Source organism: Phaethon aethereus, assembly GCF_964289735.1.
Source record: "Phaethon aethereus genome assembly, chromosome: 6".
NCBI lineage: Eukaryota > Metazoa > Chordata > Aves > Phaethontiformes > Phaethontidae > Phaethon > Phaethon aethereus.
In genome coordinates this window covers 29573203-29585572 of record NC_138580.1, presented here as the reverse complement: position 1 = coordinate 29585572, position 12370 = coordinate 29573203, and the positions used below count along the sequence as shown (strand labels likewise).

The 12370-nt window shown below is 40.1% G+C and overlaps 1 protein-coding gene across 1 annotated transcript; it reads right to left on the bottom strand.

Annotated features, from left to right (window-relative positions):
* Window positions 1–5496: 5496 nt before the first annotated feature.
* FAM237A (family with sequence similarity 237 member A) lies at window positions 5497–10148 on the bottom strand (the record flags this gene model as incomplete). The annotated part of the gene is made up of 2 exons (XM_082001565.1): window positions 5497–5636; window positions 9740–10148. 2 exons carry the CDS (start codon window positions 10146–10148, stop codon window positions 5497–5499), a joined length of 549 nt encoding a protein of 182 aa, XP_081857691.1.
* Between the last annotated feature and the right edge of the window lie 2222 nt (window positions 10149–12370).

The following is a 12370-nucleotide window of genomic DNA, read 5'->3' as shown; positions in this document are numbered from 1 at the left end:
CTCTCTTCTTAGTGCTATGTAATAAGTAATGGCTTGTGTTTCAGGAACATGTTTTATGTGAGAGTTGGCTTGAGTCAATTTGTTTTAGTGATGTATTTTCTATCACATCATTGTTTCTTAGACTACAAGAAGGAGTAAGTTCTTAACTCTCAGACTTATCAATATTTGATATTTACGTATTTGTATTTTTCCAAACTACTGAATTCATATTTAAAGGAAAAGATGCTTTGAACATTTAAAGGAGTTTGATTGCTTTAGAAGAGCCTTTCCATTATTAACTTATATATTAGTATAGAATGGTTAATAAGAATATAATGTTTTGTATAGCATAGTTAATAAGAATGTAATTTTATCTGCAGCATCCAAAATGTGAGAAAAGTAATTTTTCCTTGGTTACTAGTACTTTGTATTCGATGGAACATATCTAAAACTTCCAGAGTATTAAAAATACTTATCAAGCCTGTACATACACATAGAAGCAATATATATGCATGTAAGTAAACATATAAGCTGCACAGAAGCTTGTAAACAGATAGATGATTGGCTGTAGGTAGCAGGCTGTACTTGCTGAAGTTGACTACAAAGCATCTATTAGGCATCAGCAGGGAAACAGGCCGGGATTTGAAGAGAAAGGAAGATATCACAAAAAAAAAAACATTGTATGCTGCTTTGATCCATTCATAGTACAGCCTAGCTTCATTTCTTATAATGGTGTAAATGGTGAGTAAAGTGAGTGGGTGAGTGAGCCTTAGAAAGAATTTAGACCATTCTTAGAAGAAAAATAATAGATGTTCACTACTTTCCTTTTGTCACTTCTTGTTTGCTACACGTTTCTTACAGCAGTGCAACCCAGTGAGATACATTGGCATACTCTGTGATGATACTGTCCTAAATGCGTATTGTTTTAGTGACAGCAGTTCTGAAGGTTGAAATAATGGGTTAAGCTATGGCATGTTAATGATTTACATGTTATTATCAGGTGTTGTACTTCTTTAGTTCACGTTGCCAGTTAACAATCCAATGGCAAATTTACCAAATGTGATTCCTCAGCAGTGCAAAAAATTGCCCATTTCTCTTTAGCTGTTGATGTGCCATGGTCAAGTTACTTCCTTGGAATTGTGCTGTATGTCTTGTTGATGAAGCAACAAGGAAAACATTTTTTTTCTGATAATGCACAGAAGTATTTTAAAGATCTGAGAAATAGAAATTATTCAGTACCGCTTCAGAGAGAAAAATTATAGATTCAGCCGCTTACCTTCACTGTTCTGCAGGAGGTACATAAGAAATAGTGAATAAGTATGTGCATGGGGGCTCAAAACCAGTTATGGTTCAATAAAACTTGCATATTTTTAAGGATTTTAGTTGAATCACTGGAACTATACCAGCTTTCCAAGAGAGAAAGTACTCCTACTATATTTATGTGATAAAATTTGGTTTTGGTGAAAGCAAAAATATTTTTTTGAAGCTTTCAGAGAGAGGTCAGGTAAATTACATAGCCTGAAGCTTTGTTTCATGTATAATCAAACAGGGTTTAGGCTGATGTGATTGAAAAGGCCAGTGAAAAGTGTAGTGCTTAAGAAAAGCTGCTCAGCAGAACACTTAATTTTCCACATAGATTTTCCTGGTCTTGGATCTTTCAAAATGAATTTGACGTGCGGAAAACAGACTCCACAATCTATAAGATTGTAAAGTAGGTATGTTTATTCAGCGCTGGGCAGCACGGGGCGGGTAGTCCCACCAAAAACCGTGCGCACTCCAACGTGGCACTTACTGCAAATATATACAGCAAAGTGTTGCATATACATAAAGTTTCGCAATATGCCTATACATATGCATGACCTGTCCTCGCTTCGTATTGAAATGAGTTCCAAGACGTTATTTCCATGAACTCCTCCCATCTGCGCTTGCGCAGTGCCTTCTGGTGGTGGTCGCTGAGGGTCGTGAGGATGAAGGCCGGTGGCTCCTCTTCGTCACCACTAGTAATCCCTTGCTCTTACGCAGACTCAGTTGTTCTTTGGTTTTCGTCCAAACCACAAGGTCAGTTTCAGCCGGTTCTTGAGGCACTCTCCTGGTTCTTATCAGGGACCGTCCTTGTAAGGGGCCACAAGTCTTCTCACTCCTGTCAGTTTATCAGGAACTGTCTTTGTAAGGAACTACATATTTCCTGCTTTAGTTACTTTACGCAATAGCTAACAAGATTTCAAACCTTATCTACTAATTAACTGCTAAGATTCCCTTAACCCCTCCTCTCAAATTATAATCACCAAGATAAAGGGACTGTCTGAATCATTAACATGGCGAGAAATCTTGTTTTCTGTTGGTAGCACCTCAGTCACCTTCTTGAAAGACTTTACACTGTGGTAGTGATAGGAATGAACATTACTGGTTCTTTCTGCTAGTTTTGGTCACAGGAGGCCTTAATTACATATACTAGAAACACTGAAGAATTACAGCAACAAATAATGGTATGCAGCTGGAAGCCAGCAAGCAGTTTGTCTCTAGCAAAGGAAGGATGAAAAGTAATGAAACTAATTGATGGAGGAGGACCCCAGAGAACAAATAGTGATGAAGTCACTAGAAAGTGGATACACCCATATTGTCACATAAACAGAATATAGTGTGAGATAGAAGCTTAGTAGCTTTTGCAATATGCCAATGCCAAGAGATACAAACAACAGTCCAAGGAACTCAACTGTTGATTATGTGAAGATATCTATCAGCCTTTGATGAGGCTTTAAATCTCCTTCAGAGTGAGTGCATCTGAATTAAAATTGGTTGGACAGCTGACAAATACCAGTTTGGTATTTGGAACAGGTCTGGAGCACAAATTCTTACAAACAGATATTCCTGAACCACCATGAACTCTTACTTCATGGCAGCGCATAAAGACTCAAGGAAGTGTTTTCCCATGCTAATAAGCAATTGTTTAGCTGCCAAGGTCCCTCTAAGATGAAAGGGACAAAATCCCAAGGCCTTTATTTTGTTGCTACTCAGTTCAGCTGATAGTGAAGCAACCTCAGTCAGACATGTTCATCCCTTTCTTCTTCTGACACACTTAGACTGAGAAACAGTAAGGCAGGAAGAATATCTGCAAAAACAATCCTAGCTTACCCCAAGATCTACCATGAAGTTCACAGGGGAGGGTGGTACAAGGCAATATCCTGTCCTTAACCATACGGACAATTTGAATTATTCCGGTACAGCAAATATGCTTGCATCTCATACAGCACTTGCTTTTTCTTAACATAGCCACCCTAGAAGGCCCCAGTTTATAGTGAGTGAATCAATAGCAAACATTGGCATCATCTGATTGTGTTTTCATGCCAAATTGTTGAGACCTGGATAAAAGCAAGCAAGACCTAAGTTATAAAATAGAACTGAGCTCTGAGACCTTCAGAGATAAGAAATTGTGTGGGGTAGGAGTTCCTTTAGGAACTCTATCACTTGCAGGTTTAATTAATTGCATCCCCTTTTTATTTCAGCACTATTAATAACACAGATAGTCTCCTTTACATCAGCAATTTCCAAATGTTCTCCATAGTGTGACCTATGCTAGAGATTCATCTGTTTTCTCGGTCTTTCCTCCACATACTAATGCTTTCCTGCCCATTTCCTCAAAGGACAAATGATGCTACAGCCTGTTAATTAGGAAGCTTGCTGATGTGAAGTATTACAAATTTGTTTAAGCTAAACATCAGCTTGGCTCGTAGTGATATTTCACCATTTTTGTTGCTATCTGAAGGGATGAAGAAAGCTGCCAGCAGCCCTTTCCCAGAGGATCCTGTTGTTACAGATGGGACACACATAAAATGGAAACAGTAGCCTCTTCCCAACGGGCCCTGTGGAAGAGCACTTAAGATAAACAGTACCTGTTCAAATAATCTGTCTGGTTTTACATTTTCTAGAGCTTGAGAGTATATGGGAACTGGCAACATCTGGTCTACTACAATACCAATCCTACTTGGCTGAGGCATCCAGCCCTTAACACGCTCTTTGTCAGCTGCTGATCTTAATAGCTGCAGGGACTGTGGGTGAAGACTGTGTCTTTTAAATTACTACAAAGCTGTACACAATGGGGCTTTTAGATATATTAATATAATTTAGATAGTTAACAACAGTAGTACAGGAGCGAGCAGATCTGTTGTAACAGTGCTCTTGTCTCCCTCCCACATGGTAGCAGAGCACTCCTGTTGGCTGTGGCGGCAGGCAGAAGCAGCTGGGGGGCTGTTGCTGAGTACGTTAAGCTGTGTTGTTCCTGTGCTTTTCCTGCATTAGTGTTCCCTCCTTTCTTGAACATTTAAATGGTTTGTTGCATGCTCAACTTTAAGCACAACTTCAGTGCCATTGAATCTGCTAGCCCTCTTAAAGATTTTTGTCTGCTTCCATAAGATCAGGATTTCACCCAATGGGACTATGTTTAAGCTCTATTTTGTTCAGTCCCAGTAACTATTTTAAGATTTTATTTACACATTTCGCTACTTGAACCTATTTCTGCAAGTTGATGAGCACCCAGCAAATGAGTTTTTCTTTGGGCATTTGAAAATTAAAAAAGCAGCCAAATATTGCCACATGCTCAAGTAAGGAAACTTTGAATGAGCAACAAATCTAGTTACCCAGGAAAGCTCAATTTTGTAGTTGCATTCAGACAGCCAGGCAATGGAAATATTTAATTTCATCAAAGCATCAAATGTTACCGTCTCAAAGTTAAATTGCATTAGTTTATTATCAAATAGCCTACTAGAGTTATCAATAACAGAGGAAACCGATTTGTCTAAAAGAACTTGCAAACTAAAAAAGAAGCAAACTCAAGTTATGTATGAGAATACTTTTGATTAAACACTTTAAGTGAGAATGTGTAACAATTTAAGTGGCTTTTTTATAACTAAAGATTTTGGGAAATTACTGTAAAAATATCACATGAAAGCAAACAGAGGAACTGGTAAAACTTATTAACCCTTTTGCTGGAAAACTGAAAAAATTTTTGAAGATATTTTTAATATAAAAGTAGGTACTACTTTTCTTTAGTACGATGATGTCTTTCAGCGGTGATTGCTTTGTACAAGTGTACAGCTATGCAGACAATAATACAATATATGGGTGCGTATGCATCGCCATCTTGACTATAATCCTGTCTTGGAGCCAGTGGAGGTCTTTGGCAACTTCCTGCTCTGCTTGTCTATGTTGTATTGAAGTATCAGTTGTTTCCTGCTTTGCCACCCAAAAGACAATAGTTTGAATAGGTCACGTGCATTAGAAAAAGCCTGACATACACACAGATTAAAGTAGGCAACTGCTTATAAATCATGCAGTTTATTAAGGAGGCTGAATTAATAAGTAATTTAAAAAACCTACAAGTCCAATTTAATCAGCTCTACAGTGCTCATAGTTGTAGGCCTTCTTCCATCATGTAAATTAACATCAATGAGGAATAAAATGCAAAAATTAAAGAGAAGGAGTTAAAAAATATCTACAAATCAAGATCTTGGACTAAACGTGTCACTCCCTCTTTTTCCCTAGCTCTCCAATGATTCTTCCAAGAAATGTAGATCTACTCTTATGCATGTGGATACTTATTAAATCTTCAAACGAGTCTTTCTTCTTCAGAACTGGTGACCTCTGAATATGAGGAAACATCCCTGAAAAGTGACATGAAAATACATATAAGTAATTAAATTCCAAAGAGCAAAGAGCAGCTGAATACTCAGTTTCTCACATCCATGTTTCCTGTCTTTAGCTGCTACTGGTCCCCATTTTATCAGCATTGCTCCCAAACCTCTTGTTTTGGCAGTAGCCATATCCCTCCATTTGCAAGTTGCCTTTCAGTGACAAGTTACTTTGATCTTTTCCCCCAGTATGGACCTTTTCCTTCAGTCTTCCTATAAAACTCTTCCAGTTGTAATTAATGGAGCCAAAGCACTTGAGTCTGCTCACAGTCTTACTGACTCACCAGCATGTCGTCAACCTCCTTGCACAGTGGATGAGATCTCTCACACTGTTTAGTAGCATATTTGTTATTTTCATGAGGAACTATGGGGCATTTTCTTTGCAATGATCTCCGAAAGCTGGCAGATTGGCCTTATTTCTTTTAGACACATTTGTCTTCTGAAAAAATATCTGTTTATTTACCAGACCTCAAATGCATGATACAACAGCCTTTGCCCATTCTCTTCCCTGGCACCCTGCAGCTCATCAGAGTTAGGGCAGCAAGTTGTGTCTGTCTTGGGCCAGGTGCAATGGCTGATCTGAGCTCAATTACCTGCACCTGTGAGGGGTGTGCACACAGCTGTGGCCACTCTGAGTGGCAAGATAGAAGGGGGTTGCTGGGTGAGGAGAAGAGGCAGAAAAAGAGATAGAGAGGTTTTTGTGTTTGTATTCTTCTATGTGGCTTCTTAAGGAGGGTCTCCTTGTACAGCTGTTCTTCAGGAAGATTTGTGGTGAGTACAAAAGCTTTTTTTTCTTGGGGTTCTTAAGTCTTATTTTGGCTCATCAAGAGTTGCTACAACTATAATGTATCTAGCTCCAGTGTTGTAATATATTGGAAATGTTTTTATGAAACCTGCTTTTTCATAGTGTCTGGGTTTTGTTAGGGGAGAGAGATGGATTACTAAAGATACCTTGGCCAGTAACTGTAAAGGACCCTCCCTACTTGTCTCAGTTTAAAGCTGACTAATGCTTCTCTGCAGGATATCTAGGGAAGTTGGATTAAGTAGGATGTTAGCTGGAGGGAGGCAGTTTGTCAGATAACAAAATCAGAACAGCTATATATGAGTTGTGTTTTTCATGGATTGTGTCAAGTTGAAGAGTATCTTTAGACCTGTTAGTAACTACAGTCAGGAGCCTGGCAGGACTAGATCGGTTCAGAAAACAGTGTTTGAACCCCTAGCTCTGGACCTGGGATACTTCTACCACTGTATTGGTGTACACTTAGACAGATTCGTTTCCCAGGAGGGCAAAGTATGGGGAACTGTGGAAGTGCTTATTAAATGTGGCAAAGAAGGTCTGTTCAGTACTACTGAGAAGTTTTTACCAAGGTCTTCACTAGGTGTTTTTTTTGGCTTGGAGGGCTTTTCTGTTTGTTTTTCCTAGAAAAGCTCAGTTCCTGATACTCAATTTTCACAATGACCTTATGAGATTTATCCTTTGATTCTGAAATACAATACTAGAATAATAACACCTTAACATCAGCATGTCTGTGCCAAGTCCAGATCTCTGTCTTGCTTTTCCAATTCAGTGATATATTTAAGGAACTACAGTGAATGCAGCTTACAGATTGCTCCTGATTTACGATCCTGTTTGCAATTTAAAAACAAAAAAAACCAAATTGAAATTATGCATATTTAAGAGGTATAAGATTAAAAACTTCAGCATGGTGCAATAAAGATGTTATCAACAGTTGCAAAAGTAACAGTATAAAGCAAAAAAAAAAATCTTGCTTTATTGTTTGACTTCTAGAACAAGCCTACTGAAAGCTATTCATACCTGCCCATGTAGACGTGAAGTACACAAGGTCATTCAGATGCTGTTAGTGCTGCTTTTTGGGCTAAGCAAACAGGCTTATACATCTCTTCGCACGTAAGAAGCGGTAATTCTATTCCCCATCACTTGCTAGGATGTGATTTCTATCTGCAAGTATTAACAACTGATTCCTGCTTTCACTGACAAAACAAGCCAGAAGTGTCAAGGGTTGAACAGATTAAAACAGCTGGCTTTAAGAAACAGACATACTTGGGTGAGAGATTAGATAGCTCCTCCAAAAAATAAAATTTGGGCTGTCACTGCTATAAGCTGCCTGTTAATGACTGATGTTAATCAATTGTACAGAGAAACCAGATTAACTGATTACAATTCACAAAACAAAGAGGTAAAAGAATAGAAAAGGGGAGGAATCCTTGCTTGTCTTGAAGTGTGAATACTTAGTAATGCTTAAAATCTCCCTGTATAGGAGTAAACAAAAGTCAGTATTAATCACAAACCCCATAATTTGATTCTTCAAAATACATCAGACTGTTAATCTTGACTGGAACAAAAGCTTTTTGTTTAGGTAAATCACAATGTGATATAGAGATGAAGGGCCAGATGTAAACAAAAGGCTAAGGGGGAATTTAGACAGTGATATTCAAAGCTGCAATCCTGAAAACAAAAATTCATCTGGTGCTTTTGCCTGGTGGTAATCTCAGTTTTTGATTGTACTACTGCCTCATGTTGTCTAAAGCTGCATTCTGTTTGCACCAAAAAGTGTGTCTGTCTGGTCAGGACTGAGCAACTTGTTGCCTTTGTGATGTCTAAGGCCACTTGGGAACTGGAAGGGAGTTCTGTACTGCCTGCCATCAGTGTATCTCAAGACAGTAAAGAACTTCTCAGAGCTATGTTATAGCTCAGATTCTTTGCAGAGCAGGATAAGATAGTGGTTGTTTGGCTCAGAGTTTAGAAACTGGCCCTGTGTGTGTGAGGGGCTCTTCAGTCTGAGCGGATTGATTCAAACACAACTCCTATGTCCTAGCTTAATGACTAGGATATTCGCTGTAGGTAATGAGGGCAAGGACCTCTCAATCATTCCTATCTCAAATCCTATCTTTCAATACAGAAAAACATTTTTAAGGCTTGTGGGCAAGAGCTGGACTGACCCTGGGATAGAAGAACCCTGAGTTCAAGTCCCTTTTTTAGAGACACTGTAATGGGTACCTGCCTAGAGAGATTCTTCATTATTCCATGCAAGTTCTCCCCAAACATCTTGATAACTAAGACACTGACCTAGGAAGTGGAGATAAGGGTCTGAATCCGTTCAAGTGGAAAGGCAGTTTTGCCTTCTCCCTGTGGGACCAGTGCATTACACTGTTGGTGATGGCAGCAGCACTTCTACCCCTCCATCGAATTATAGCACCTGCTCCTTTCTAAAGGTGGACGTTCTCAAGGGATGGATGCACCTGTTGGTAGCAGGATCAGAACTGATGCCTTGGAAGGTACTGAGCTTTAGTAAAGGCTATGCTGTGCTTTTCTGCTGGGAATGGGGAGGTTAAGTGACATGCTGCCTTTAGCAGATCCTGCTGTGACGTGCAAGCTCTCACCTTACCACATACAAAGAAACTTTAAGCCTGGGGATTCTGCTCTGGGGCTGGGAACCTGGAGATTAGGAATTGCAGCATTTAGTGTCTTCCTCCTTGAAGTTGTAGCTGTGTCTGAAAGCCTGCACGCATTAGAGTCCTGGATCTGTTTCCATTGTGTGCTGGGCAGTTACCTATGGAAATAGGAAGTATCTAGTGGTTGACTACTAGATGGCAAGTACACATATCCTTATTCTTCTGCTGATAGACTACTGCTCTCCCCAGCATCACCAGTGCATTCCTGGGGTGACACACCTTTTGGAATGAGGAATTCGGAATTAGCCTATCCATGACACAATAGTGGTTAAAAATGCTAGTGTGGAAGAATATATTTGTATGTTCAGTTGCTGGGCTGCCTTCTTTATTTGAATCCTCCTATGTTTCACTTTTTGCTGCCTGCCCTTCCCCACCAAACTGAAACTTAAAAGCTGTCATTAGAGTTCAGGTTATTTGGAGGTCGATTTTTTACTGAGATCACTTTGAACATAAACATAGCTCCGTAAGGGGACTGGGGAGAGTTGGGGGCAATTGTGCAGCACTGTCCTCTGTTTCTGTACTATTACCACATAACACAATAAGCTTGTATCTCATCTTTCTTCAGTTATTGCCCATGAGATATGTATTAAATGAGTAGTAACCTTGCTTTCTCCCTGTGAACTGAGAATGTAGAGTAGCAATCTTCTGGTCAGCTTCTGCTAGCTGCCTTCTCCCTAGGCCATGGGTTCTGGAGAGCACGCAGTCCACATAGATATCCCAGAAGAGCTGAGCCAGGTCCCAGAAGAGAGCTCCATGTTTCAAGTTCTCTGATGATTTCAGGAAGATCATGAAGTCCCAAAAGCCACTGACAGAATCAGAAATGCGAGGCTTCCTCATCTCCAGTAAGACAGCTGAGGAGGATTCCCAACACTGGGGGTCTGCTCGCCCAAGAGCTAGTGGATCAATTTGGCTATGGCAGAGGAAAGGTGTCGCACACAATGCTCCCATGATTAGCAGAGAGCAGGTGAGTCTCATGTTGCAGAGGATTCTTCCTCTGCTCCCAAGGTCCATTGTGTCACTGAAATGTAGCAAAACCAAAAGAAGCTGAAAAACATCTCACTGTTAGAGGCAGGAACAAAGCCCTGGTACCTTATGTTATATAGAAGGCAGTTCAACTGTTGATAATTGTTTCTCTGCTCTTTAAAGATACGTGTATGCTTTTTTGCATGTATGAATATAAATACTAGTGGAGTTGCATTGCTCTGTGCAGCAGAAGCATGTGGTTAAAATTTGTTAATCATCTTCAAATCCATATGATGAACTTTCTTATCTGGAACTTCTGCATATTGAAAGTTTTTGGCCTTTCTTGATTTACAGGTCCTTAACCTTTTTCACTAAAAATCCATTCCTTTTTACAGATAATTTAAGCCTTTAGGCAGTCTTGCTTTCCTCAAAAGTTTGAGCCCTTTAAAATAGTCTGCAGACTCATAGGGATCCATGGACAGCAGGTGGAAAACTGTTTGTTGAAAGTGTGTTCTAATGTATTAATGGTAGGTTGCAAAATCATCCATTGAACAGAAGTTTTACCTGCTAAAATGCAGAACAGCTCTGAAAAGAGGGTCTAGCAAAGCTACAGCATACCAGCTGTATTGTACGAGAAGTATATGTGCATATAGAATCATAGAATAATTTGGGTTGGAAGGCACCTTTAAAGGTCATCTAGTCCAACCCCCTTGCAGTTAGCAGGGACATCTTCAACTAGACCAGGTTGCTCAGAGCCCCATCCAACCTGACCTTGAATGTTTCCAGGGATGGGGCATCTACCACCTCTCTGGGCAACCTCTGCCAGTGTTGTGCCAACCTCGCCAAAAAAAAAAAAAAAAAATTCTTCCTTATATGTAGTATAAATCTGCCCTCTTTTAGTTTAAAACTGTTACCTCTTGCCCTATCACAACAGGCCCTGCTAAAAAGTCTGTCCCCATCTTTCTTGTAAGTCCCCTCTAAGTACTGGAAGTCTGCAAATAGGTGTCCCCAAAGCCTTCTCTTCTCCAGGCTGAACAACCCCAACTCTCTCAGCCTGTCCTCAAAGCAGAGGTGTTCCATCCCTCTGAGCATTTTTGTGGTTCGCCTCTGGACCTGCTCCATCAGGTCCATGTCTTTCCTGTGCTTAGATATATACATATATAAAAGTACAGTTGCTTATTGCAGATCACTGTAACAATTTTCTGTTATGTTAAAATTGTGAAATTGATAAGTAGCAGCTATACTGGGAGAAATCCTGAGACTGATAACCTTTTGGGGACAGAAAGGCCCAGCTGCCTCCATCAGATTTAATTTCCAGTACATGCTTTTACTGTGCATTTTCTAACATGCTTCTAGTATTTCTAATATTACAGTTCTGATCCATATGTCTAATGTGTAACAGGTTTGGTGGTTGTTTTTATTGTAGCTCACAGCATATGGAGAACATCCCATTTACGGAAATCGGCAGCATCAGAGATCAGCTTTTAGGACAAACAATTCTGTTTAATGTGTGTGCTGATCTGTTGAGTATTCATGCTTTTATGTTTTCAGTTTGATTGTTGGAGGGTGTTGGGTGGGGAAGCTACCGCTCTTAATGAGCTTAACTTAATAATCAACTGGCTTTTTGTGTAGAAAGCCTCTTCCATGAGTGATCATCAAGTAATGTTTCTCTGCTATGTGAAGAAAAGTGTCGAAGGCAGGATGAGTGTGTGCAGACAGATTGTGTGTGAAAGATAGACCAACCACAGCCAGTGTGCAAGACCAGGGAAGGGTAGGCTGCTTTGTGGAACATACTGCATTGTAGAACTAAAGGACTCATTGGAGATTTCAGTCCTGGTAGTGATATCCTTACCTAGTCACCTGTCTGGCTACCTGGCCAGGTTCTGGGAACATTTTGGAGGTGTTCAGAGTTTACTCTCCAACTGCTTACAGTCACTTTTTAATCTGAGTTGGGCTCTCATGAGGAGAATTGGCTTGGATCTGAACCTTGCATTTAATGAATAGAAGAGAGACAGCACACTCTTCCCACACTGCTCTTGGGATGGGATGTCACTTATGATAGTGGTGGTAGTAATGGGGTTGTCCTCATGCTGCTCCCAAGATCTCCAGAAGCATAATTCTTCTGTAGCCTACTACACAAGGCAGGCTTTGATTGCTTTCTCAGAAGCAAAACCAAAGACATCCTATGAGTCACTACTTCACCCCTACTTGTTTGTGCATCGGAGCCTTTCCACTGGGCAGCAGACACCTGTGCATATATCCTATGCAAT